Source organism: Mucor velutinosus (genome assembly GCF_035048745.1).
Source record: "Mucor velutinosus strain NIH1002 chromosome Unknown tig00001547, whole genome shotgun sequence".
In the NCBI taxonomy this organism is placed as follows: Eukaryota; Fungi; Mucoromycota; class Mucoromycetes; order Mucorales; family Mucoraceae; genus Mucor; species Mucor velutinosus.
The window spans coordinates 1114505-1139907 of record NW_027041901.1 but is presented as its reverse complement, the minus strand read 5'-3'; the positions used below and the strand labels follow the sequence as shown (position 1 = coordinate 1139907).

Below are 25403 nucleotides of genomic sequence, written 5' to 3'. Positions count from 1 at the left end.
CTCTCTATGCAATCCATGCTAGCACCGCAAATCACTGCAATGGAGAATTTGTCCATCCGAGACAAGCCAATCCAAATTGTGTGTGGCCCTTTATTGCGTTACATTGATATTGATTACCGAAAGCGCATTTGGCGTGGTTCCTGTCTTATTGTCATCAATTCGTTTCGCCCGCCTTCACTCACACTTTTATTAACGTCAAGCAAGACCAATCGAGGTGAGATTGTGCATCCAGCCAGAGTCGAAACCATCGACATCTTTCGACAAGAATACTACTTTTGGCGCTACGAACTCCTATTGCCTCTACTAGAGGAACCGCAGACTGTGTCCTACACAAGCGACTCATTCACAACCAAGCAATTTCAGTTCCACTTACCAGCGATCCAAGACTCGATGCGATTTATGTTTTATTCCTGCAGCGGCTTCTCAGATATTCCTCAAGCCGTCAAAGACAAATTTGCAGAGAAAGAAGCGCCATTGTGGCAGGATGTGCTTGATAGGCATCAAGTGATGCCATTCCACGTCATGCTGGGAGGCGGTGATCAGCTATACCAAGACAGGCTGATTCACGAGGGTTTCATGAAACCGTGGGTAGCAGAAAAAATGCCGTCCAAGAGACTCGCAATGAAGCTTCCACAAGCGATGCGCAATGGATTTGAGCATTTTTACTTTTGGAACTATGTTGAAAACTTTGGGTGAGACGAGCGACGCACAGACACTGTTTGTTGTGCATTAAACTTACATGCCGTTGTATTAGGTTTGAGAAAAGCCCTATTCAGGCACAAGCATATGCGCAGATTCCATCCATCAACATGTGGGATGATCATGTAAATGACTGATAAACAAGAATAGAGCAGTGGCACTGACTGCAACCGAAACAGGACATCATTGATGGTTATGGCTCCTATCCTGCTGACATGCAATCTGCTGATTGTTTCCAAGGTAAGCCTGATTTCAACAAGAACCACTGTTGCTCTAATGACATGCTCAGTGCTATTTGCAAATGCGTCTCGGTTTTACTATACATTCCAGCAACATACAACAGTAGAGCGCGCAGAGAGAGACGGCATGATTCGTGGTGATCTGCCTACGTGTCAGCATATCCTTACAACGCTGGGTCCCTCTATTGGGTTCCTGTCCTTAGATGCACGTGGAGAGCGCACAAAGCTACGGGTGTGTACGCAAACATCATATGATGCACTCTTCAAAGAGATGCAATCACGTATGCCACCCACCGTTAAGCATTTCATGGTGCTGACAGGTGTGCCATTGATCTATCCTCGCTTGACCTTATTCGAAAAGGCAATGGAGAGCGCTGCAAGCTTCAATCTGGCCACACTGGCAGGAAAGACGGGCGTACTAGGGAACATCATTAGTGGACAGTTGAATGAATGGAACGGTGATCCCGAGCTACTGGATGATATGAATGACCGTGAGTAGTCTAGTCCACTTTAAAGCGCACTGACCTCACCATCAGCACGTATAGATTGGACTGCAGGCAACCATTTAGACGAAAGAAAAGAGTTTATAAAGCGTCTTCAGGTTTTCGCCAAAGAAAAGTCGATCAGGGTGTCGTTTTTGGGGGGTGATGTACACTGTTGTGCGGCTGGAAGGCTGTTCTCCAAAGACATGACAACAAAGGAGGAAGGAGACCCCTGTCTGATGGTGCAAATCGTCTCGAGTGCCATTGTGAATGTCCCTCCGCCTCAAGCACTGCTCACCGTACTAAACCAAAACTCGTCTTATGAGACATTTGACGGAAATATCGAAGAGAGAATGTACAATCTATTCAAATACTCTCCAAATGGCAATTCTGTAAGCCCTTGTGTCTCTGTGCTATGGTAGTATTAGATGATTGACTCTGTATTCGTTACTTATGTAGAGAACAAACAAAAAACTCATGGGCATGCGCAACTACTGTGCTGGATACCTTGATGAGGACACTGGCAAACTGCACTTTTACATCCAAGCGGAAAAAGAAGTAGGCATCAAAGGTACCAAAGGGTATCTCGTGGCTGTTCCCAAGCTAGTGTTTGGTAAAGTAGGCACTAAACTCCATGCAAAGAGTCCATTAGAGTATCTGGCAGATCTGAAGAAGCCCATCACAGACAGCAACATGCCACCACCACCACCTCATCCATCACAGCAACCTCGATTTCCTGAACCGCAGTTCTTTTCGCAACCGTCACCACAACAACAAAGTGGAGTGAGACCACCGTTACCAAATTTTGGATCTGTAGGAGGTTTTATTCGACCACTGCAATGCTGGAAGGGTAGTCGTCAGCAGTAATCGAGTCTACATATCCACACTTTTATAATATAATAATAACCAGAGCATCCTTCATCCATACCTAAGCCTTGCTCCTCATACGCTGACCATGTGTAGGGTTCAATTTTACAAATGTTTCTTTATTACAGATTTATTATTTAAATGTGGGTTGTAATGTGGGTGTGAGTGTGAGTATTTGAGAGTGTATTTGGAGTGCGGTTGTATTTGTATAAGTGAGTCTATGTTCATTTTGCTGTCTACCAATCAATCTTGGAAGGGTCTTCATCATCATCCGAGTCATCATCTGAAGAAGAAGAGTCTTGTGTTTTGTTGGCAGCTTGAGTTGACGCGGAATTTTGATCTACAAGAATATGCGTTAGATCAAGGGAGATCAGAATGAGGATGCTGTGCAAAAAGGCTTACCTAAGTTTTGTGTAAAATAGCTAATTAATGATGGGAGATCATCCTTTGCAGATTTTGTAATGTTGTCTTGTAATAATAAATGATCGTCTTGCAGTGATTCCAAGTCCATTGTGTCTTGCTCTTCTTCATCTATGTCCATAGCGTCAGTAGCTGCTGCTGATGCTGATGATGCGTCGTCATGGAGACGCAGGGTCATGATGGAAGACATGAATGTGTCAAACAGTGTCTCCACGCCAGGAAGAACATGGCTGGGTGCTGACAGTCCTGATGCATCGCCATCCTCTCTGCGTCTAATAGCTCTGTCTTTTCTGTTTGCTGACATGGCTTCCTCACGCATCGTCTGTGCCGTCTTGAGACGAATTTGGGCCTGCTCGTCTGTTTCCTTTTCATTCTCACGTTTACCGTACATGTCATTCAATAGGCTTGTTTCTGTAGAGTCGTTGTCGTGGAGAGAGACGGAGGAAACGGTAGCGTCCTTCTTAGAGGCGGCAGATTTGCTGTTGAGTAGTGCTGATCTGGATTTGACTGTATGGATGGCCATTTCATACTTGTTGCTGAGACAGAGTAACGTGCTGGGTAATGACGCTGTGTGCTCATCTTGCTGTTCTTTGGGAAGCCATGCGATAGAGAGACATGTGTAGTTGAGGTGCTGCAGTGCGATGGGTACAGGCGACTTGGGATCAAACACAGTGATGCGAGACTCATTTGTGCGAGCATGGTTGCGAACAATGGCGAATTGGTTGGACACGGTATCGACAGCAAGATGATCCACCGAGATCTTGTAGCTCCACCAGACCTTGCAAGTCAAGATGTTCCACACATACAGATGAGATTTGGATTTAGCAATCAAGAAGGGACAATTGTCGCCCAGGAAGTTCAATTTCTCCACATTCTCAGGGTTGGGCTGTGCAAGGACAGCTTGGATAGAGTTTGAGTAAGGGTCCCAGATGGTGGTAGCTTGGCCAAATGCCACAGCCAGTATACTGCCATCCTCAGAGAAGGAGGCAGTGCGAGGTACACTGTCACGATACACACCCACAGATCGACAGATCCAAGCAGCTTCGCCATTCTGATAGCTACGACCGAGATCCGTGCTCAAATTCCACACCTTGAACGTCTTGTCTTCAGACGTAGTAATAGCCATAGGTCCTTGACGCGAAACAGGATTGAAGGTAAGCGATGTGATGGGTTTGGTGTGAGGGTAATCGACACGTGTATGAAGCTTGTAGCCTTGGGTATCAGGATCCCAACGCCAGAACTTGAGGAAGAGTTCGGGTGTTGTGACCTTATCGTCACGCATATCCACAGTAGCCATCCATTCACCGTTATGCAAAAAGGCAACATGAGCGACATGGGCATGAATGATCTCCTTTTCACCTGCACGCACAACTCGGTTCATAGGCACCACTTCCAAATCCATGACATGACTATCAGCGACGGCATCGTAGAACTGGAGACTGCCCTGAACACCATTCAAAACGACGTGGTGATTGCGAGGCTCAATGATGAGTCCGGTGGAAAGAGGGTTCAATGCATTGTCTGCTTGAGCTAGCGGTTGCCTTGTTAGATCCTGATTCTTGCCATCCCATACGTTCCGTGACACACACTTACCATATTGAAGACCCTGAATTACCTGCTCGATGCTTTGCGTGACACTGTTGACTAAGCGGATAGAATTGTCATCTAGACCAAGACAGTAGAATCTGTGGTTGGGAGAAATAGTGATGGAAGCAATGCTGCCACCCATTCTGGGCAAGAATTGCTTGTGGCCAGTATCCAATTGCCAAATCACCATGACAGACTCCTCACCACCCGACAACATGTATGAACCGTCAGCCATGAATGTAATGCAACCGACAGGGAGATGGTGCCAATGGTGAATGGATCTGATGTGATCCTTGGGCTCCTCCGAGTTGTAGTTGGCAATGCATGTAATCTTACCAGACTTGTCGCCTACAGCCAAGATGGGTTTGTGAGGGTGGAATTTCAGCACTGTGATTTGCTCGACAAACACATGTGGTCTGAGCTGTGTCTCGGGTACGTCCTCTGTTGATTTGTTGATGGGCCACACATAGGCCTTGTAACGAGCGCCAAATGCAAGCCATTTTCCGTCCTTGGTGATATCAATGGTTGTGCAATCCTTCAATGAGCAAATACGACGCAATTGAGCAGGTTCATCCGAGCTGCCGAAAGCAAAGCGATACACAATCGTGTTGTCTGCTGATTTGTCTTTTTGATCTTCGTCTGATTTCACTACTATGTAAGCATATCCGGGTGTTTCTGGAGACATGACCATCGATTGGACAGGTGCATTTACGTTGTATGTTTTAAGTAGAATGTCATCATTGTAGTCCCATAATTTGATGGTGCCGTCCAAACTAGCCGTGTAGAGCTGAAGGTGGTTTTTTGGGTTCAAGACAACACGAGTGATCTTGTTGCTGTGTCCCCCAGTGGCCGGTGATTGTGATAATACCTTGACAACGGCGCCTGTTGCCATGCTGAAAATTTTTACACAGGATCCGACAGATGAAAAGAAGTACCTGGAAGAGTATTAAGGCATGTTGGCAAATCAGCATACGGCTCACTTACTTGGAGTCTTTGGTGAATTCGACAGGGTACTCTGAGATGTTGCCACCGGCATTTTTGGCATGGACAATCTTGCTTGGTGATTCGTGCTTCTTGTGGCTGTTTGCGTGCTCAACATCCTTGACAGGTGTTGCCTTTTGAGATCGAGTGGAAGGCATTGAGGTCTGAATATACAAAATTGGGTCAAAATGTATGATTCTGGAGAGAAATAGACAGCTAAAGATGTGATATAACTCGAGAACAAGGTCTAGCGATGGACATGTCGAGATGAAAACCTTTTTTTTTTCTTGCTTTTTTCTGATGGATTGTGACTGAAAATCGTCACCAAAGCGAGCGGAAGGAAGTCTCTCTCCTTTAATATGCATTTGGGAGATGAGGGAGCTCCTGGCAAAGGCGGCAAGAACTGCATCATCCTTAAAACTGACAAGCTTTTAGTTCAATTCATATCATGTCTCTGGTACCAAATTATGGCAGTAGCTCCGAGTCAGAAGATTCAGATCATGAATCAACCCCTCAACAAACAAAGCGGCCATTAGCTTCGTTATTACCACCACCCAAGAAAACGGTTTCTATTGCACTGCCTAAATTACAAGACGATGAGGAGGATGATCTGGATAGAGAGAGAAAGCGACCCAAGACGACAGTTGGACTCGGGCTCGCCGATCTACTGCCTGCACCCAAGAACTATAAACCCATTCCTGTGTCGAAAACAACTACAGATAAAGCCTTCATTCCTCATGCATTGTCCAAGAAGATGAAGGGTAAGCAAAAGGCGACTATTCAACAAAAGACATCTGAAACATCAGAACCAAGTGTGAATGAAGAGCCACAAGCTGATACATTACATGCCAATAAGGATGGTGAAGAGGATAATGAGGAGGATAATGAGGAGGATGATGAAGAGGATGATGAAGAGGATGATGACGACGCAAAGCAAGAGAGCAAAAAGTTTACTGGATCCTTTTTTCACATTGGCAAAGATTTAAAGGATAAAGAGATCAACATTCAGCCAAAGGTCAAGCCAGTGTTGGCTACACCTGGGCCAATGTATTCTGTAGAGAGACCACCAGTAGAGCAACAGCCTGAATTAGCGGCGGTGGACATGTATGCTTATGACCCCAATGCCATGTACTCAGCAGATCCATCTGTCTATTATCAGTACGAGCAAGCGACCAGCGTCGAAGGCTTGCAAGACGATCCCCAGGTAAGCCCATTCTCAATAAGCTGGTAATGCAATGTAGACTACTAACACACGAGGGATAAATCAGTTGGAACGATTGGTTGGTAAGCGAGCTCGAGGAGAAGGCAACATTCAAATAAAGGAAGTCAATCAAAATGATATGCTGCCATCCGAAGAATGGAGACGGGCTCAAGCACTCACAGCCGCACCCAAATTCAACAATGGAGTTACAGTAAGTAGCGGCTGTGTCTTGTGTCGGATTCAATGAGTAACTAACCGAGAGATGAACAGATGCAAGCAAGTAAACTGCAGATGAAAAAGAACAATATCATGGCATTGGCTGCTCAGGCAGTGAACAACCAGGAAAAGATGGACGAGATGTTTGCAGCCAACAAAAAGACCCGTCGAGAAGCAGCCAAAAAGTACGGATTTTAGGCATGGAATAGAAACAAGCATAGTTTGTAATCAGGACTAGTAAGAATTCATATTATGAAATAATAAAAAAAAAGGAGGGAATCACTCCTCTCCTCACACGCATCCTACATGACAACAGGAAGGCTGGCTGTTTCCCTGTACATGGCATGTCTCTATAAAATATGCCTTGGATTGCTCTCTCTCTCTCTCTCTCTCTCTCTCTCTCTCTCTCTCTCTTTTTTTTTCCTCCCTTTCTCTCTCTCTCTTTCTACTTATCTATCCGCTGTAGATGCTACTTTATGGTATTCTAAGCATGGAGCATACAACAGAGTCATCACCCACAACTGCTACTGCCACTAATACAACCACTACAGTTACATCGCTGCCTCGAACAGCAAGACGACTTCGAAGCTTACATTTGCCTTCTTCATCATCATCCTTTTCATCTTCTCACCATACAACATCTGAACTTGGCAGACGATTCAACAGCCTAAGACGGCCCACAACCACCTCATCCGCACTCTCCATTACCCCGCCTATTACTGCACCCATTGCACCTGTACCCACACCGCCATCAACCACTGCCATAGAGCGCAAGAAAGTTCACATTAAGCTTGTACCAAATGTTGGTATGACCAATCGTTGCTTTGTATTTGATGTGGTAGATCGTGAACTCGAGAGTGGAGGATCCGTTCTCAAATTAGGCCGTTATTCTGACCGAACTGTTGTCTCGGACCGACTTTCATTTAAAAGCAAAGTAGTGAGCAGATATCATGCAGAGATATGGTTATCTGATCAAGATAACAAGGTATAAATGTCTATGACGATGATGATTTAGACTATCTGCAACATGACATTTGCCAACATTTCTTTTTAAGATTTACATTAGGGATTCTGGCTCTTCCAGTGGCACATTTGTGAACCATATACGACTGGCTGCAGCAAACACAGAAAGTGCCACACCGCATCAAGTGGTAGATGGCGATCTGATCCAGCTAGGCGTAGACTACAAAGGTGGCCTGGAACCCATGTACCGGGCTGTTAGGATGCGTTTGGAAGTGGACCGTCGTGAGTGGCAAGAGCCAGCTTCAAATACCTACAATCTAGCCGCATTTCAACAGTTGAAAACCCAAATCAACACAGCAGCAGCCTCTACATCGGCAGAAGAGATCCAAGAATGCTGTATTTGTTTGTACTGTATTGCGCCATTTCAGGCACTCTTTATAGCACCTTGTTCGCACATATACCACTATCGATGTCTGCGTCCGTTACTGACGCAAAACTACCCCGGATTCTCCTGTCCAATGTGTAGAACCTACTCGAATCTAGAAGCCAGCGTTGCCGTGGAGGAGTACGAAGTGCTGCAGATGCTTGGTCTGTCCAACCTGCCGACAGCAACAACGACAAACACAACATCTGAAGAAGAGGAGGATGATCCAGAGGAAGTGCCATGCAACCATAACCGCGAAAAGACGATATTAGACGAAGATACTTTAGAGGTATAGCATAAAAAAGCATTAAAAAAGTATTACAATCATGTCTAAACAAATCTCAAGAATCCTGTGCATTCTTCATCATCACCATTAATACGGCCCTCATTATTTTTCCAGCGTCAAATATCATCGTCAGATGGTGGATTGGCAGCAACGTTGGTGGGCTCTCCTCCACGCAGATTCGATGCAGGAGTCGCTGAATAGCAGGCAATAGTGGGAGGTGCTATTATACAAGACGACTCTGTTGCATTCAGAGGAAGAAAAAAAACACACACTCTAGAAATAGGCTTCATTTTTTTTTCGTAATATTAAAAACTGACAACATTACGTTTTGAAAACTAAAATAAAGGGGGGAGGGTCCATTTTAAATGTTCAGTAATGACCAATTCACAACACTTGGTGGATAAACATTGATGTAGGGATGAGGTCTCCTAATCGCAACCCTGATATTAGCGCACAATATCATGATAAAGCAGCAGCAAATGGTTCTTTATTGTACAGAAATATATACATATATGAATGCAATAGTTATTAGTTGTTCTTATTGGGTTTCTTCCGTAATAACAACATCAGCATCTGGGGTAGCAGAAGCAGAAGCAGCGGCAGAAGCAGCAGCAGCAGCATCTTGTTCCTTTTTCAGCTCTTGGTTCTCAGTAGATCTTTGCAACAAATGGTCAGGTGTTGATTCGGGTATGATGCCAAAGATACGCTGACACAAAGCTCTCTTGTCCTTCTTGTTGAGCAACACATTGAGTGAGTTTTTACCCTTCCAGACAGGCAACACAAGAGGAGCAGTAAACTTGACCTTGTCTTGTTCGTTGACAATGTCCTTTTGAGAGACATCGACACGAGCAATACAACAACCAGACTCCATGGCACGGACCTTTTCCCGCAATTGCTCAGGGAACTCTTCCAAAGTAGGGAAAGCTCCCACCAACAAAGTCTTGAGCACATTCATATCGACAATGATGCGACGTTTGTCACTCATGACAGCATCCAAAATAGGCATGCCCTCAGATGTCAGACGGAAAGGAGAGCCATTTTCGACAGGTGATGATTGACGAACAAACAAACGGACACCAGTATTGACAGTTTGAAGACGAGAAAAGTCCTTGGATTCCAAGACACGCTTGATAGAGCTGGACACAAAGTAAAGACTACGACCCTTGGCATTGCCATCCGAACGCAAGAGGAATTGATCACGAGGAAAATTAGGGTCAAGACCATAGAACTCTGTAATCTCCTTGAGATCAGCTGAATCAGCTGCCATCATCTCAAAGGGTGCTTCCTTGATACCGGGAACGTCTCTTTTAGGTTTGCTTTCATAGGGCTTGGCCTCCTCTTCCTCCTTATCAGCAGCCTCAGTCGTGGCAGTAGCGTCTGTCTTGACCTTTTTAGCTGTAGCAGCATCTTCCTCTGCAACCGCATCATCCACACTGGCACGCTTGGTAGGGATGATCTCCTCCTGAACAACGTCCATTTCCTTCTCGGCTTCCACCACATCGGCTTCGGGAACCTGATTGCCCTTTTGTTTAGCAAGTGTGATACGGTCAGCAGCTGTCAATGGCTTGATCTTTTCAAATACAGCAACAAAGAAACCACCAGTATCTTGTTGATGAGGGTAGATACGAAGACATCTATCCAAGTTCATTTCCTTGGCTTCCTCAGCGGTCGGAGGGAATGTACTAGCAGCATGCTTCTTGCGCTGTCTCATGTCCTTGATATCCTCGATAGACTCAATGAATTCGCCTTCTTTGGTTGTTACCTTCCATGTGCTCAAACCAGGCTTGCGCTTCAATTCAGGCAAGGATGCAGACACATCGACAAGACGAATAGCGCCCTTGGTTTGACGGAGCACTTCAGCAACAACAGCTTCGTTTTCAATAGGGTTGAAGGAGCAGGTAGAGTACACAATGCGGCCGCCGAGCTTGACGAGTTGACAGCCTCTGGCAAAGATTTGAACTTGAGTACTGTGAAGCGTGAGACCAGCGACAGGGCTCCAACTATTCCAGATCTTTTCATTCTTACGAATAGTACCATCACCACTACAGGGGACATCACACAACACTCTATCAAACTGCCACCCAACAGGGTTACGAGAACCGTCTTCACGAGGTACATGAATGTTGGGGAAATGAGCACCATCGTGATTTGTAGCCATGAAACAAGGTGATTGCAATCGCTTGGATTGATGAACCAACATATGACTACGCTTGTAGTCAGCATCATTTGCTACAACAAGGCCAGCTACGCCAATTTCACATGTTAGTGGCATGCCATGAAACAAAAGATAAATGACTTACTTGGCATTTCATTCAATTTATCATTCGAGTGAACTGCTTCAATGATTTGAGCTGTCTTGGAGCCAGGAGCAGCACACATGTCAAGAACCCATTGATGAGGCTTGATGTCCATGAGAAGAGGAGGTACCATACTCACAGCCTCTTGTCTGCTGATGTTACCCTAAATCCATCACTATCAATATCGCATCATGCCACGCAAACAAAAACAACATTATAACTTACAGCTTCGGTTTCTGTTACCATGAATCTGTGGAACTTTTGAAATTCGGGCGATTTCTTGATCACAAGACGAGGAGCATTGACTTGCCAGCCAAGGTTGTCAGGATACCAAGGCAATGGCTTGGGAGGTTCGATTTTGACACCGTCAATGACAACATCTTGCATATTGGGAACATAGGTCTTTTCAACTACATCCAAGATCTCCATAGCAGCACTATTCATACAGATGAGTTGTTGGTTTCCCTTGTGCGTATCTGAATCCCTCCACACTTACGCTCTGCTACCAGTGATACGGAAAGTACTAGGCAAAATGGTCTTGAGATGGTTGTAAAATTGATCAAACTCTTCTTCAGACAGGAGGTTTTGTTGCTGTATTTTTTCGAATTGCTTTAGTTTACTCATGTAATACAAATCCAGTGGACGTTTATTGTTACCTTGTAGTAGTTTTTAAAGTCTTCATTGTCTCTTTCAATGATGGCAAAAGGCTTGCGTTCATCAAAGAATTTTTGAGTCTTTTTACTGTTATCCTCTGCACCACCAGATGTCTCAGTGTTCTACGCACATGGTCAGTCCATATTCATGTTACTAATAAAATGAAATGATTTACCTTGTTCTTGTTGTTTCCACGCTTCTTTCTACCAAATCCCATTTTGAAATTAGCTTTTATGGAAAAACGTCAAATGTGATTTCAAGAAAAAGGATCAAAAAGTTTTTTTTTTTTTTTCATTGCAATCGAATATGGATGGCTTTGAAACTCCATCAAGGCTGGAGGCTTCACAAGACTTGATTTGGTACCTTTTATGATATCAGATCAAGGTTTTTTTTTTTTTTTTTTTTTTTTTTTTTTTTTTTTTTTGGTTTTCGTATCAGGACAGAATGCACTTGAGGATATCAACAGAAACGCATTCGTTACAGAAAAAATCATACATCGTAGAAAGTAAAGTCGGTTTATATAAAATATCAATCGTCTAAATGCTTTGCAGAACGAAATCTGCAGCATTTGGGATAGACCAAGACTTTATTCACACATATCGAATCAACCATTGATGCCTATGAGTGACGGATCAACATCTTGTTACTCACTTTTTATAAATCAGAAGCTTCTATGTATCTTCACTTGAATTCCATAGAATTGTCGTGTACTGCGCTTGCAAGCTTAATCCAGCCTCAAGTCAATGACCGTAAAATATGATGAATATGGTCTTGCCAGCAACGTGTGTACCCTGAACCAGCATTTGCAGTGCATTTCATCTTCTTTCATTTATGGCATGCCTACAAAAGGTTGAAAACCAATTGTTATTAATCACAATTTCTACTTGTATGGCTCCAAAGATGCTCAAATAGTCAAAAACATAAATTTTAATCGATTATATCTCCTGAACGAAGCGTCTCCTCGACCTAAGAATACGTGGAATCGTGTTGTTTGGTCCGAAATTAGTATATTAAATACTTTTTAGTAAAATTTTTGGTCAAAAGAAAATGTCGAATTTTCATCGATTTTGGCCTTGTAGTAGCAAAGAAAAAAATCTCAATTTGACAAATTTCAATTTTTCGCCTGAAAAACGACATTTTTCATTAAAGTGTTTCTAAGCTCAAATTAATTCTCTGGAACTGCTGCAGATCATGAAAGTTTGAAATTCTGAATTTAATATGCCCAAATTTGACTTTTTGATTAAGATCAATTTTAAGGTTTTTTGGAATTTACTCGCTCTATGTTCGATAAATTTACTTCCAACCAAAATCATCAAAATTTCCAACAAATTCTGCACCAAAAACCTTAAAATTTAGGCTAGATAAGCTTAGTAAAAACCGTTGTATATTTCAAAAATCAAATTTGGGATGTTAAATGGATGCTCAGAAGAGTCCAGTGCAAATCAGTAAATTCAAACTCAGTTATAACTGGGCAATGATGGGCTATTTCATTGATTTCAATCCAATGTTACGGACATGCCTGCTGTAGTCATGACATTTTCGTAGAGATTGAGGTACATGCCGTTGTAGTACTACATAAATCTCAAAATACTTTACGGTAATATAAATTGAATGATAAAGTTGACAAGTATTGCAACGAGATATCTAAATAGAGGAGTTATACAAAAACTTGTTAAACCTTGCAAGTGGCAATGGTGTTTGGAGTGTGCAATGTTTCAAACATATTTTGTCTTGTACCAACTTTAGAACAAGTACAGTTGCTGGATGATACCATTCTTCCTAATGGTGTTTTCTTTTATTATTATTAATTCATTAAAATGTACATAGGCAATTAAACTATAGTTATTAATGTCATTATTAGACGCAATAAGGCATTGATCTATGCCTTTTGCTGTCGCTGCTATTAGGCGATAAACTAAGGTCTTCCATCATGGTATTCAACTCTCCTTGTCCTGCAGCAGTTGTGGATGTGGTGGGTGAGAAATCCATAGAATAGCCATCAGAAAGCTTTTGCAGTGGATGAATTGAGTAATTGTCTATCAAGTTTGATGAATCTTGGGGTATATTATTATCGTAAGCGTCAAGGATATTGTATGTTGAGCGTCTTAATGGTTGGTCATTGTCCTCTTGTTTGTTATTTTTTAAGCTCATGTCTGAGAATTTCTTCTCCAAGGGCTTTGTGTTTGATGTTGTCACTGACATGATAAATATTTCATATGGGAATGTAGATATTTGAAAGAAATGGGAAAAATTAGATTGAAAAAACAAGTTACTACTACGACTCTCTTTTTTTTTTTTTTTTACCATCATTTGTCTACTTTTCATTCGATGATGGCAAGGAATGACTTTTAATATTGATACTTTCTACTACAATCTAGGAAATGATTCATGTATCAATGAGTAATGTATCATTTCCACAAAATAGAGATACATTTGTCGTCATCTGTAACAACCCTGAAAAAAATCAAGGTGCCCCGAACAGTATTTCCCTTATTAGTGATAAAATGATTAAATGTTGTCGTCGTGAACGCACTTTCATCCGCTTAGGGATGGTGTAAATGTAGGTCAGTCATTGAGTCAGCCGAGAAATTTGCCCATTGTAACACATCAAAAATAATGCCAGTGCGTTCTGTTTAGTTTAGAATTTACATATCAGATTTTATTGATGAGAAAAAAAGGTCGAAAGTTACATACATGTGGGACATAGAGATTGATAGAGGAGAGGAAGAGAGGGTGGATATTCATAGAGCAAGAAATTGTTGTCAAATACATAGATAGAGAGATTGGAGGGAGAGGAATTGAGTAGAGATGATTTATGATACAAGATACAAAAGAGTGAACAATGCAGAAAAGGTATATAGATGTGTTTGGATGTATGCTGCTTGTCTAATTGGAGCAAGGCACTTCATTATTTGTTGAGGTAGGTGGTTCCAGACTCGGAAACGAGACATAGTCTTCTTTAAACGATAGAGCTCTTTTCTGATTCCAATCAATACTCCAATTTGTAACTGTGGAGTTATCTGAAGCCATTGAGTAGCTACGGATTATATTTGGTTGCTGTTCTTTCTTGATTGATTTTCTTGTAGATTCATCATCTTCATCCTTGCGCTTCCATTCATTCCAAAACTGAAACATTGTATATATATATATATATATATATGGTTGTGTGTAATGTTGATGGAGAGAGAGAAAAAGAGACAAGAAAGTGCTTCCTTTTATATGTTTTTTATGGAAAATCTTGATCGTCGGGTCTGTCTAGATTCCCCCAAATTGAAGCCCTTGCTTTCTTAAAAAAGAAGCCAAGAATAAATCTCGACTTGATTCTTTTTGTGTTACCAGAACATGTATACATTGGTTCTCTGGCTCTCTGTCTCTCAGAATATCACAAGATGTTGGTATAATAGAATGATTTCATGTACCCTAGAAATGGCCAACACATAGACAACTGTATACTCAAACATACGAGGTTTTTTTTTTTCTTGCAAAAAAGACATATATTGTTCTTTCTCAACGACTATTTTTACCTTTTTCCGTGCAAGTATTTATAGTAACAAATATCTCATTTTCACCTTATTGAAATTGACCAAAAGACAGCTCCTTTTCGTTTTCCTAATTCATAAAGCCTGTCGAAAGAAATGTGGAGTGATAGTCCGACCCGACTTTTGGCTGTGTATAATGGCATACATGGGATCCTCCCTCTCCTAAAAATCATCCCACGAGGCTTCTAAATCAAGTACAACACAGCTTGACCTTTCAGAGCATGATTTGATCGGCTTTAATTTATCGAAATTCCTCATGTTTATCAATCTATTCCTATTGGAAAAACGCTTGTGTGTTTGGTGCACCTGGAAAGATTTGGCTCCCAATTTAGCTGTTGATGGATGTGAAATTCTACGTCACTTGAGGGAGAATCAGGACATCCTCCTCCACTCAGCCAGTCAACAGAAACAAAAGAGAAAGAAATTTTATCACTTTAACAATTACACGATATCATGGAGAAATCACCATCAAAGACATCTCCTATGGACACAACTTCCTCATCTCCTTCTACAGCAGCAAACAATGAAAGTCAAAATACACCTGCTGAAGATGTCGTTATGAGTGAACAACCTGAAAAGAAGCAGCAACAACAGGATCAACTGTCTTCGCGTGCCAATGTTGAACTTGTAGAGGCTCGTAAATACCTTGTTGATCAGACACAGCCTGTGAGTGTCCCATCTTACGCTTCCTGGTTTGACATTGAGTCTATACACAACATTGAACGCGTGTCTCTGCCAGAATTTTTTACCAACAACAATCTCTCCAAGACAGCCTTGATTTACCAAGATTATCGCGATTTTATGATCAATACATATCGCCTCAATCCCAAAGAGTATCTAGCAGTTACTGCTTGCAGACGCAATCTAGCTGGTGATGTGTGTGCCATCATGCGAGTGCACGCATTCTTGGAGCAATGGGGACTGATCAATTATGAGGTTTGTTGACTAGAAACAAAGTGTATCAGGTATATTGATCATGTATTGTATACAGTGCGATCCCTCAACATGGCCCTCCTCTGTGGGCCCACCATTCACAGGTCATTTCAGAGTAACAGCAGACACACCTCGAGGCCTTGCGCCTTTCAAGCCTAATATCAAGCCCAACGCAACAGCAGCCAATGCACCCAAACCGTCTACCATGAACGTTGAATTACGGCAAAAAGTGTTTGAATCCAATTCCGGCAGAGATACAAGACAATACCACTGCACCACCTGTGGCGCTGACTGTTCGCGTGAGCGTTATCACAGCGTCAAGACAAAGAACATGGATCTGTGTCCTCTTTGCTACAAAGACGGCCGTTTCCCCATTACAAGTTTCAGTAGCGACTTTATTCGATACGAATTAGATGCTTACAAGCACGGCAGTGAGGATAAGGCAGCATGGTCTGACGAGGAAACACTATTGCTTTTGGAAGCCATTGAACTCTACGACGATGACTGGAACACCATTGCAGAATACGTCGGCACCAAGACCAGAGAGCAGTGTATTTTCCACTTTTTACAAATGCCAATTGACGAGCCCTACCGCGACGAAGATGAGCACCATGCCGTTTTAGAACATCAACGTACACCATTCTCTCAAGCCGATAATCCCGTCATGTCCATTTTGGCATTCTTGGCGTCTGCTGTCGATCCCAAAGTGGCCTCTGCTGCTGCTGATGCTGCCATTGCATGTCAGGAACAACAGCAGGCAAAGAAGAGAGGTCAGAGCGAGCAGGACGGAGATGCTATGGATGTCGATGATAGAGATGTAAAAAAGCCTCGCACTGCTATTGAGAAGGCCGCTTCTGTCGCATTGGGATCTGCTGCTGCCAAAGCCAAGTCTTTATCCAGTATTGAAGAACGTGAAATTCGTCGTCTTGTGCATTCGGTGGTCGACACAGAAGTGAAGAAATTGGAACTCAAGATGAATTACTTTGATGAATTGGAAGCAGTGTTAGATAATGAATTAGAATCCATCACACAGCAACGCAAAGATATTTTTGCCTATCGTTTAGCAGTAAAGAAGACGGAAGCACTATTACAGAAAGAGATTGAGAAGCGGGGCGGCCTCGAAAAGGCAGTGGAGGATGGCTGGACACCACAGCAGTTACAGCAGTTTGTTCAAACTACATTATTCAGAGAGGATTACCATTTGATTGATGCATCCAACTTTGACGAAGCTGGTTTATCGCATCCCTCTTCTGCTATGGAGGAAGAAGGAAAGGAATCTCAAGCCATTTTATCTCTCTAATTCACATACAATCTTTTGCATATTTCCAGTAACAATAAATAATATATATAGCCTCAATTCTTTTATCATGTTGTTGAGTGCTGTTGAGTATTGTCTGAATCTGTATATATGATTGCCAACAATATCAAGCACTGCAGCAGCTTGATTTACGGTTTTGTAGATTCGCTGTACTTTCAGCTTGTCATGTTAACTACTGTATTCTATAGTTTCCTTGAATGAATTGGAAGAAAAAGGTTGGACCAGAAAATCAAAATATAATGTAATCCAAGAGTGTTATTAGTTCCATTTCCTCTGTAGCTGCTTGACCGATCTTCAAAAGAATCAATTGCTGTTCCATTGTTTGCCCGATTACTTGACCAAGTATCTTATTTCTCTCATCTGAAAGCTTGCACAAAATCAATATGCGCATCGAATGATACCACTCTTGGTAGTTTCCTAAAATTGTATTCAGTTAATCATGATGTTTGGATTTCTCGGAGGGTTTGTAAGGGAGACCACATGTAAAGCTTGTACTAATTTACCTGTAGCACTACACATTGTAGTAGACCCACGATGCCAACAGTTTGGGACTTAACTTGAGTTTGTAGCGTCAGTGCTTGTGAATCTATACTGTCGACTAGGTCTGGCCCAGCCAAAGTGTGTAAACATAAAGCCTCAAGGCTAAAGTTTTCTACAATCGAGCGTGTAAAATTCTTTTTGGTATGCTACTATTTCCCAACGCATGCCGTAAAGTTTTCCTCTAGAGTTGAGCACTACACAATTTTCTCTATGTTGTCATTAAGGAAGAGGCTATTTTTCCCACTGTAAACTCGGCAAAAGGGACTGAAAAAACGACTTTGGAAGGATGCATTATATGTGTTCAAACGCGTTACCATTTTGTAGAACAAACAAAATGAAGAAGAGTTTAATTAATAATGGAAACAGTTGGTCAAGTTGACAGATTGCACAGAAAGAGCATCAACACGTTGGTTTTTCACTGCGCCTCCTTTATACTTTTAGCTAGTTTTTATGGCAACCAAAACAGCGACTGACCATCTATTTGCGTATTGATTGACCTCTCAAAGTAGGCATATAATGACCCTATACTGAATGCTGTAGCATCAGTACAACGCTTGAAAAAGCTGAAGCCTTATATTGGCAAGCTGTGCAGTAATTTTAAGCGTTTGTCACAGAACAACAAAACAAGTTATAATTAAACGGTTTTGACCGCCATGTTTCCTAGCGCCTTATCTATATATCAACCTATCGCTTGCAATCAATAGGGTTATATCACTATGAAGAAAAATGTATGAAAGATGAAACGTGAACTTTCTGTAAAGCTTCCATTTATCATACTGGATATCCTGCCAAATGAGAAAATACACATGAAAGCTCCGTGAAAGCGGGATTCTGGCAGCTTGACATGTATCCCAAAAAGCATATACACCATGCCGTTGAATAAAGACGTCTCCTGCTTGCAAACAACGTTGTGTTTCTTTCCACTTTATAACATGTCACAAAGCTTCTCTCAAGTGAATATCATAACGTATATAAATTTTATTTGGTAAATAGGAATGCTTATTTTTGATCTGCACTAAGAACATCGACATAGCGAGAACGCACAGATTTTCTACCACCACCCGCTGCTCTTCTACTAGTTTGTGGTGTATTGAATGCAGGAGGTGCTGCATTGGGCAACCCACCACTGCCTGACATGGATGGCACGTTGGGTGCTGAATTAATTCGAGGAGGAGGCATGCTGCTTGGCTTTAAGTCTGCAACGGGTGGAGGCACCATGGGTTTAGAAGCAGGAGGTTGTGGTGTAGCCGCTTTGGGAGGAGGAGGGGGCGTAGCAGAAGCTGGTTTTGTGTCATTCTATACAAGACAATGAGTAAAAAATACCTCCTTTTTCAATGCCATGTTACTTACAAGTTTGTTGACCCATCGCTTCTCCTTTTCATCATAATAGAACGAGCTTTGTTCTCCCAAATTAGCCTTGACAGCCTTCTTTTCTTCAGCGTTAGGATCCTTCTCTTTACGGCCAAAGAGGCTGAAAATGCCCCAACCACCGCCGTTGGGCTTTTCGGTGTGCTCTTTTTCCTTCTTGTCGTCGACTTCATTGGGCTTTTCTTGAACCTTGCTGTCTGTTGTTTTCGTATCTGCGTCTTGCTCTTGCTTCTTCTTGGGCTTGGAGTTGCCAAAACCGAGGTCATCATCATCGTCCCAAGCTGAAGACCCTGCTGCAGGTGTTGATGTTGTAGCAGCAGCCGCAGGAGTGTAAGCATCAGGTTGATAGCTTGTGTTGGCATTGGCTTCAGGTTGATATGGTTGATAGCTCGTCTGTGAGTCCTGGGTCTGGCTGCCGTCCGATGCTCCCCACCAGGCATTATTGTTGTCATTTGTTGCGGGAGCAGCTTGACCAAAGGGCGATGTGACAGCAGCAGTAGCCTTATTTTGCATGCCAAATGGCGATGATACAGGCTGGACATTAGTTTGGAAGGGTGATTGAATGCCTTTGGGTTTTCCAAATGGAGACGTTACAGCAGTAACTTGAGGCACGGTGGCATCAGCTGCTTCAGTGTAACCGCCCCCATAACCATAGCCGTAATTGTAAGCATCGTGTTGAAGCGAATCAGCTGCTGCCTCTTGTCCAGTATAATCATGTGCTTGTGTGCTGTTATAGTCTAGAAAGCAGGGTCAATATATACACACACACACGTGTTGTACAAGCGTTACAAAATACTCACCACCTTGGCTATCGAAAGTATAATTTGCACTAGCATAATTGCTGCTGTCACCAAAGCTTGTAGTAATTGAAGTAACCTTTGCGTCGATCGAACCAATCAATGCGTCAAAGCTCTGTTGGTTCAACAAGGATGTAACATTCTCACTGCTACAAAAAAATGAAATGTTAGTGATTTATATTGTCATGGCAGATAAACTGGCACCCGGTTCTACCTTGAATCAGCTGCTGGGCTAATGTCGCCTACTTGCTTCAGCTTGTCCAGACTAGAAGGACCCACCAGCTTGGCACTGATGGCTTCTGTGTACTTTTGAGATTCCGCAGAGAAGCCGAGATCCTTCAGCCACCAAGCCAACACTAGCTTGAAGTCTTGCTGAATAGAAGCCTTTGATGCGAACTCGTACAACTCGACAAGATACAGGGCATCTAGGTCCGTGTACAAATCATCCCCTATCAGCTTGCTATTGTCCAGACCAGAAACATCGGGTGATAACAGATAACTAGGATATGCGTTGGTACAACAAACAAAAGCATTATTACTTTAATTTCTTACCATAAACGGGCCTCATTATGCTTGTTCAAATGCTTCAATTGATCGCCGAGGCCCTGAATAGCTGCTTGATCATTGGTAGAGCGATTAGCCAAAATCAATGTCAATGCAGACTGCCATCCTTGCAGCGTTTCATCTGTGAAGACAGCTTCAGCATGGGCCGATGTCTTTGCATAGTCAGAAACTGCGTGTTATTTGTGGGTTAGTTCGACTCATGCTTGATCATAAGAATCTTCTTACCCGCATCAGCACCAGCACCATTGAATACAGAATATAGCATACGCAATGACTTTCTATCACCAGGGACCTGAGGCACCAGTTCAGTTTCAGCAGCAAACAGCTCTCTTTGGATGAATTGAGTAACGGTCTTTTTGAAAAGGGCGTCATTCACGCTGGACGCAATCACCAACGAATGAGCCCACATATCATGGTCATTGGCAAATTGACATGCTGCTTCACGGTCTCCCTTGCTCAATAATGCTTCCAATTGATCCAAATGTCCGTCAGAAGAGGCGCTCTGGCTGCTGTCTTGAGACCAAGAGGACACGAGAGCAATGATGGATTTATCCAATTCACCACTATGCAATGTAAACTGTAAGCATAATCCCTCCTTTAGACTCTTTCTTCACTTACCCATCCCCCAATACACATGTTGAATGCTCCATCATTGCTTGAACAACACGCCATAAAATAGCCTTACTCTCGACAAAGGAGGCCAGACGGCTGTCAATATAGGCCATAGCACGTCTGCGTTTTTCTTGCTCATCCAAATCGACCTGAACCACAACAGAGTTCTCCACAAACTGCTTCAAACTAGCCACCATTTCATCCTTTTTCTCGTCAAGCGCAGTACGCTGAACAGGCTCTGCGGCAACAGACCCAAATACAGCAGTAGACATGGGGCTGAATCCTTCCATGCCAGCGGCACTGTAGGCACTGGGGGAAATAGCAGAAGGCGTAGTGGAGCGAGAAATACCAGCCAGAGGACGTCCACACTCGCAGCAAAACTTGGCTTTGGGTTTGTTCTCGCCTTCACACAAGCGGTCAGGACAAGGAATCAATTGGGGTCTTGGAGAGGCCATGCGTTCTGTCATGGGTGGAGGCACTGTGGCAGATCTTTCCATGACAGGGTATTGAGGGTTCATACCATTGTTGTTGCCGTAGTATCCTGCAAATGGAGAGCTGCTGTGATGACGACGGTCAGGTTCAGTAATACTGTTGGCGCGTTGAGGATAGTATGATTGCATGGCAGGTGGAGGCGAAGCAACGCTCTTAATGGATCCTGCTCTGGGAGGCCCTGATGGTGGAGGCGATGTCATGTTTCGTTCTGAGGCAGCAGTAGTAGAAGTTGGAAGAGGTGCACCGTATTGTGTTGAAGGAGCTGCTGACTCGTATCCGCCGTATTGCTGTGGTTCATACCCTCTTGTAGTAGTATTAGATGGATCATAAGCATTGGTAGATTGAGGCTCATGGCCAGTAGGTTCATAACCAGACGTTTGTTGAGGTTCGTAGCTGGTCTCTTGAGGAGCATAGGTATCATTCTGTCGAGGCTCGTAGTGAGCGGTTTGTTGCTGAGGTTCGTAACTAGCAGAGGGCTCATAGCTAGCAACTTGTTCAGGATCGTATGCGGATGCTTGTTGAGGCTCATAGCTTGTAGTTGGCTCGTATCCAGTGACAGCTTGAGATTCGAAACCTATGGCTTGATCTGGCTCATAGGCATTCTCAGCGGGTTGAGTGGTTGGTTCAGACCCGTAATTGAAATCGTAAGTGATTGATTGATCCGGCTCGTATGAACTGATTTGCTCGTTTTGATCAAGGACATGTTGAGATGAAGAAATGCCTGTGTGATCCTCAGACGACTGTAAAGGGAAGTAAGATGCATCTTGACTGGTTATAGCAGGCTTCTCTTCCTCCTTCTTTTCCTTTTGATCATTGATGCTGAACTCTTCTTTATTCTTGGTTTCGCAGGGTTCATCAGCACTCAGTACGCTAGCAAATACAGTGGGCTCTGTCTTGATTTCAGCCTCTGGTACCTTTTGATCTTCGGTGCTGGAAGCGACATTTACATCTCTTGAATGCTTGGCAGCAGCCTCATCTGTTGTCTTTTCAGTGTCATACGCACCATCTGCTACCGTCAAACGATCCATCATGTTAGATACGAGATCTTGTTGTTGTTGTTGACTGTCAGATCCACCCAACACCAAATCATCCAAATCATTCAAATCTTCCTGGGGTGCTTCCTTTTGTTGTTCGGATAACTCAGGTACCTCATTGACATCCATTGAATCTCTGTGAGCAGTGAGTGTAGCAAGCGGGGTATTGGTTTGAGGAGGAGGAGGTGAAATGTTGGTGGATTTTGGAGGTGGTGGAGGTGGAGATAATACGCTCTTGGGTGGTCCTGCTGGTGGAGGAGGACCCACGTCTTTAGAGGCAGCAGCAGGAGGTGGTGGAGGTGCTTGTGGTTGCTGCAAATCTTCGGCTTCAAAATCAGCTTGAATTGAAGAGTAATTGGTATTGTTTAAATCCACTGGAGCATACACATCTTGTCCAAATTGGCTTTGCTCAAACTCACTGGTGGTAACAGCAGTAGTAGCTGTGTTGGGATCGTATGACTGATAGTTGTAATCTGATTGTTGCTGTTGATCGGCATCTGCAACAACACCAGCAGAGGTGTCCACAGCAGGATAACTTTGCATGCTGTATGGATCTTGCTGTTGTTCAGCTGTGTAGTGCTGCGTATCAATGGTTTGCTCGGACTGAAGTTGAGCGGGTACCTCAGCAACTGCATTTGTATTCATAGGTGCGTATGATTGAGATGAATAGTCTGCTTGCTGCTGTTGCATTTGGCTGGACGGATGAGCTGCATAATTGCTGGGTTGGTAGTAATGCAGATCACTTGCAGCTGCTGCAGTGGCAGTGGCTGATTCAGAGGGTTGAGGAGTGGCGGTTGTAGGTGCATAAGCACTGGGATCATAGTTATCTTGCACTGAAGCATAAGCCTGTTGCTGTTGATCACCAATGTTACCTGCATCCGTAGCAGCAGTAGTAGCAGCATAAGCGTTAGGATCGTACCCTTGTTGAGCATAGTATTCAGCATATTGAGGATTGTATTGATAATCGTATGTCTGTCCCTGTTGATCATAACCGTATTGACTCATATCATATTCTTGGTTGGTATTAGGATCATAATAATGCACTTGGCCTTGGTCATCGTAGTAATAATGCTGATTGGGATCAAACTGGATCCATTGCGCTTGATCGTATTGCTGCTGCTGCTGCTCTTGCTCTTGCAATGCTGGCTGCTGGCTGTAATCATAGCTATTGCAGGTATTTGGATCATACGCTTGTGTTAAATTGGAAGCAGGGTTGGTTGAATGCTGTTGGCTTTCTTGGCTGTAGGATTGCGTCAAATCAGTGGCCGAATGCTGCTGGCCTAAATCGTCGAAAAAGGAGTAGGCGGTGGTAGCAGCTGCTTGAGGCTGATCAAAGAACGAAGCCGCAGACGCGTTGGTCGCCAATGGAGGATGGACAGATTGAGGAGTAGCATGTGCACTTGCGTTGGTGGATGAAAAGAAGAGATCAGCATTTCCGTCTCCACTGTTACCGAATAAGCTGGCAGCATCGCCTACTACTGCTTTAGGCTGTTGCTCTTGAGCGGTGCTGACAGCAGGTTGTTTATCCTTGACTTCATCTTTCTTTGCGGCTGGCTCCGAGGCTGGATGTTGCTGCTGTTGCTGTTGCAGCTGGCTAAATGGATCATCTCCAGGCGAATCTCCAAACAGTAAAGATGTATTGGGTTCCTCTTTGTGAGAAGCCATGTAATGTAAACGTTTACTAGATACGTTTTTCAAGGTAAGTTGGCAATGTCAACTACAAAATGAGCAACACAAAAAACATTTCTTACACTGAAGCGAGTTGTTTCTTTGCTGAAAAAAAAAGAAAAGACGTAGATTAGCTGACTCTTTTTTTCAGTCTTGTTTCTATATAGATGATGATAAAGAAAACTAGACAATCAAAAAGAAAAAAGCATGCAATGAACACGAAGCCAAACGTCTATATTACAATCGAATTACAGTGGTATTCAAACCCAGGGCTATACCTCATTTGAGATGTCTTACCTCTCTATTTGCTCACCATTCAGCATACGTATGGCTAACTGGCTGCTCTCCACTATAGTTTTCCTGCATTCATCCATGCATCTTCTTTGCTCGGCATAGTGTCTGCTTTAAAGTTACCGATAGATACATTGCTCATGCTGTAACATCAGACGCTCTATTTCTGTGCAATCTGAAATGAGATGGTCGTTGTGTAAAGTTGTGATTGGCCTTTTTTAAATAGCAATAGCAAATCCTACTGCACCAGATCATTGTAGCATGGATGGATGCCAATCTACCCACAGTTACATCAGGAGATGGTATAGTAACCTTGAGATGCCTTTTCCAAGGGCAAACAAAGAGCTGACAGTTGTCGAAATTAGATCCTTTTCTGCATGAAGCATCGGAGTCAGACAGCCGTTTGTTTGTTCTGTTGGTCGATCTTTGAGCAAAGCATGCGTAAATAATTTACTAGATGCAGACTATCTATCGCCTCTAAAATGCTCAGCGTGCCTTACAACCGCCGTAATCTCGCTAATAAGCTGTATCATTGCGGTATGATACTACAATACAATAGTACCACTCAACATAATATTTCCAGCCGAATATTTGGATGTAACAGCATGCTCTAAATCCATATCAATGCTTACAATGTCTTTACGCCTTTGTGTCATAATAAGAATGCGTCTATTGGCAAGCAAATGTAGGAAACACGGCCTAATTTGACAGCTTTCAAGCCTTAAAATCTTGGCATTTGGCCTCTCTTAGCCACCGGAATGACGCCAAACAATTGTACTTGAGTAGCAATAACTCTTTGACACCTTCGCTCAACTTTTTGAGGACCTAAAAACATGGCCAAAAAAAAATCGGCCAAAAACCATAAGGGGTACCTCATGCTTTTCAACGAAAATCAAACGATCACATTTTTCACCTTAAAAATGAAGACTTT

General features: G+C 43.1%; 8 protein-coding genes across 8 annotated transcripts; 4 read left to right on the top strand and 4 right to left on the bottom strand.

Moving 5' to 3' along the window:
• Nucleotides 1-6: 6 nt before the first annotated feature.
• Nucleotides 7-2287, top strand: ATC70_006807 (uncharacterized protein; the record flags this gene model as incomplete). The annotated part of the gene is made up of 6 exons (XM_064826076.1): nucleotides 7-692; nucleotides 755-824; nucleotides 879-939; nucleotides 989-1429; nucleotides 1484-1812; nucleotides 1880-2287. The coding sequence occupies 6 exons, from the start codon at nucleotides 7-9 to the stop codon at nucleotides 2285-2287; spliced, it is 1995 nt and encodes a 664-aa protein (XP_064687590.1).
• Nucleotides 2288-2523: 236 nt separating this feature from the next.
• Nucleotides 2524-5433, bottom strand: ATC70_006806 (uncharacterized protein; the record flags this gene model as incomplete). Its single annotated transcript, XM_064826075.1, has 4 exons — nucleotides 2524-2627; nucleotides 2690-4237; nucleotides 4301-5229; nucleotides 5279-5433. The coding sequence occupies 4 exons, from the start codon at nucleotides 5431-5433 to the stop codon at nucleotides 2524-2526; spliced, it is 2736 nt and encodes a 911-aa protein (XP_064687589.1).
• Nucleotides 5434-5723: 290 nt separating this feature from the next.
• On the top strand, nucleotides 5724-6890 carry ILV3 (dihydroxy-acid dehydratase ilv3; the record flags this gene model as incomplete). The annotated part of the gene is made up of 3 exons (XM_064826074.1): nucleotides 5724-6479; nucleotides 6544-6687; nucleotides 6747-6890. The coding sequence occupies 3 exons, from the start codon at nucleotides 5724-5726 to the stop codon at nucleotides 6888-6890; spliced, it is 1044 nt and encodes a 347-aa protein (XP_064687588.1).
• A 292-nt stretch (nucleotides 6891-7182) lies between these two features.
• On the top strand, nucleotides 7183-8566 carry ATC70_006804 (uncharacterized protein; the record flags this gene model as incomplete). The annotated part of the gene is made up of 3 exons (XM_064826073.1): nucleotides 7183-7677; nucleotides 7748-8368; nucleotides 8426-8566. 3 exons carry the CDS (start codon nucleotides 7183-7185, stop codon nucleotides 8564-8566), a joined length of 1257 nt encoding a protein of 418 aa, XP_064687587.1.
• Nucleotides 8567-8903: 337 nt separating this feature from the next.
• On the bottom strand, nucleotides 8904-11533 carry ATC70_006803 (uncharacterized protein; the record flags this gene model as incomplete). The annotated part of the gene is made up of 6 exons (XM_064826072.1): nucleotides 8904-10609; nucleotides 10666-10825; nucleotides 10888-11098; nucleotides 11159-11253; nucleotides 11319-11438; nucleotides 11492-11533. 6 exons carry the CDS (start codon nucleotides 11531-11533, stop codon nucleotides 8904-8906), a joined length of 2334 nt encoding a protein of 777 aa, XP_064687586.1.
• Nucleotides 11534-13173: 1640 nt separating this feature from the next.
• On the bottom strand, nucleotides 13174-13518 carry ATC70_006802 (uncharacterized protein; the record flags this gene model as incomplete). The annotated part of the gene is made up of 1 exon (XM_064826071.1): nucleotides 13174-13518. The coding sequence occupies one exon, from the start codon at nucleotides 13516-13518 to the stop codon at nucleotides 13174-13176; it is 345 nt and encodes a 114-aa protein (XP_064687585.1).
• A 1790-nt stretch (nucleotides 13519-15308) lies between these two features.
• On the top strand, nucleotides 15309-17088 carry ATC70_006801 (uncharacterized protein; the record flags this gene model as incomplete). Its single annotated transcript, XM_064826070.1, has 2 exons — nucleotides 15309-15791; nucleotides 15847-17088. 2 exons carry the CDS (start codon nucleotides 15309-15311, stop codon nucleotides 17086-17088), a joined length of 1725 nt encoding a protein of 574 aa, XP_064687584.1.
• A 1557-nt stretch (nucleotides 17089-18645) lies between these two features.
• Nucleotides 18646-24178, bottom strand: ATC70_006800 (uncharacterized protein; the record flags this gene model as incomplete). The annotated part of the gene is made up of 7 exons (XM_064826069.1): nucleotides 18646-18942; nucleotides 18997-19751; nucleotides 19815-19960; nucleotides 20026-20310; nucleotides 20364-20544; nucleotides 20601-20938; nucleotides 20994-24178. The coding sequence occupies 7 exons, from the start codon at nucleotides 24176-24178 to the stop codon at nucleotides 18646-18648; spliced, it is 5187 nt and encodes a 1728-aa protein (XP_064687583.1).
• Between the last annotated feature and the right edge of the window lie 1225 nt (nucleotides 24179-25403).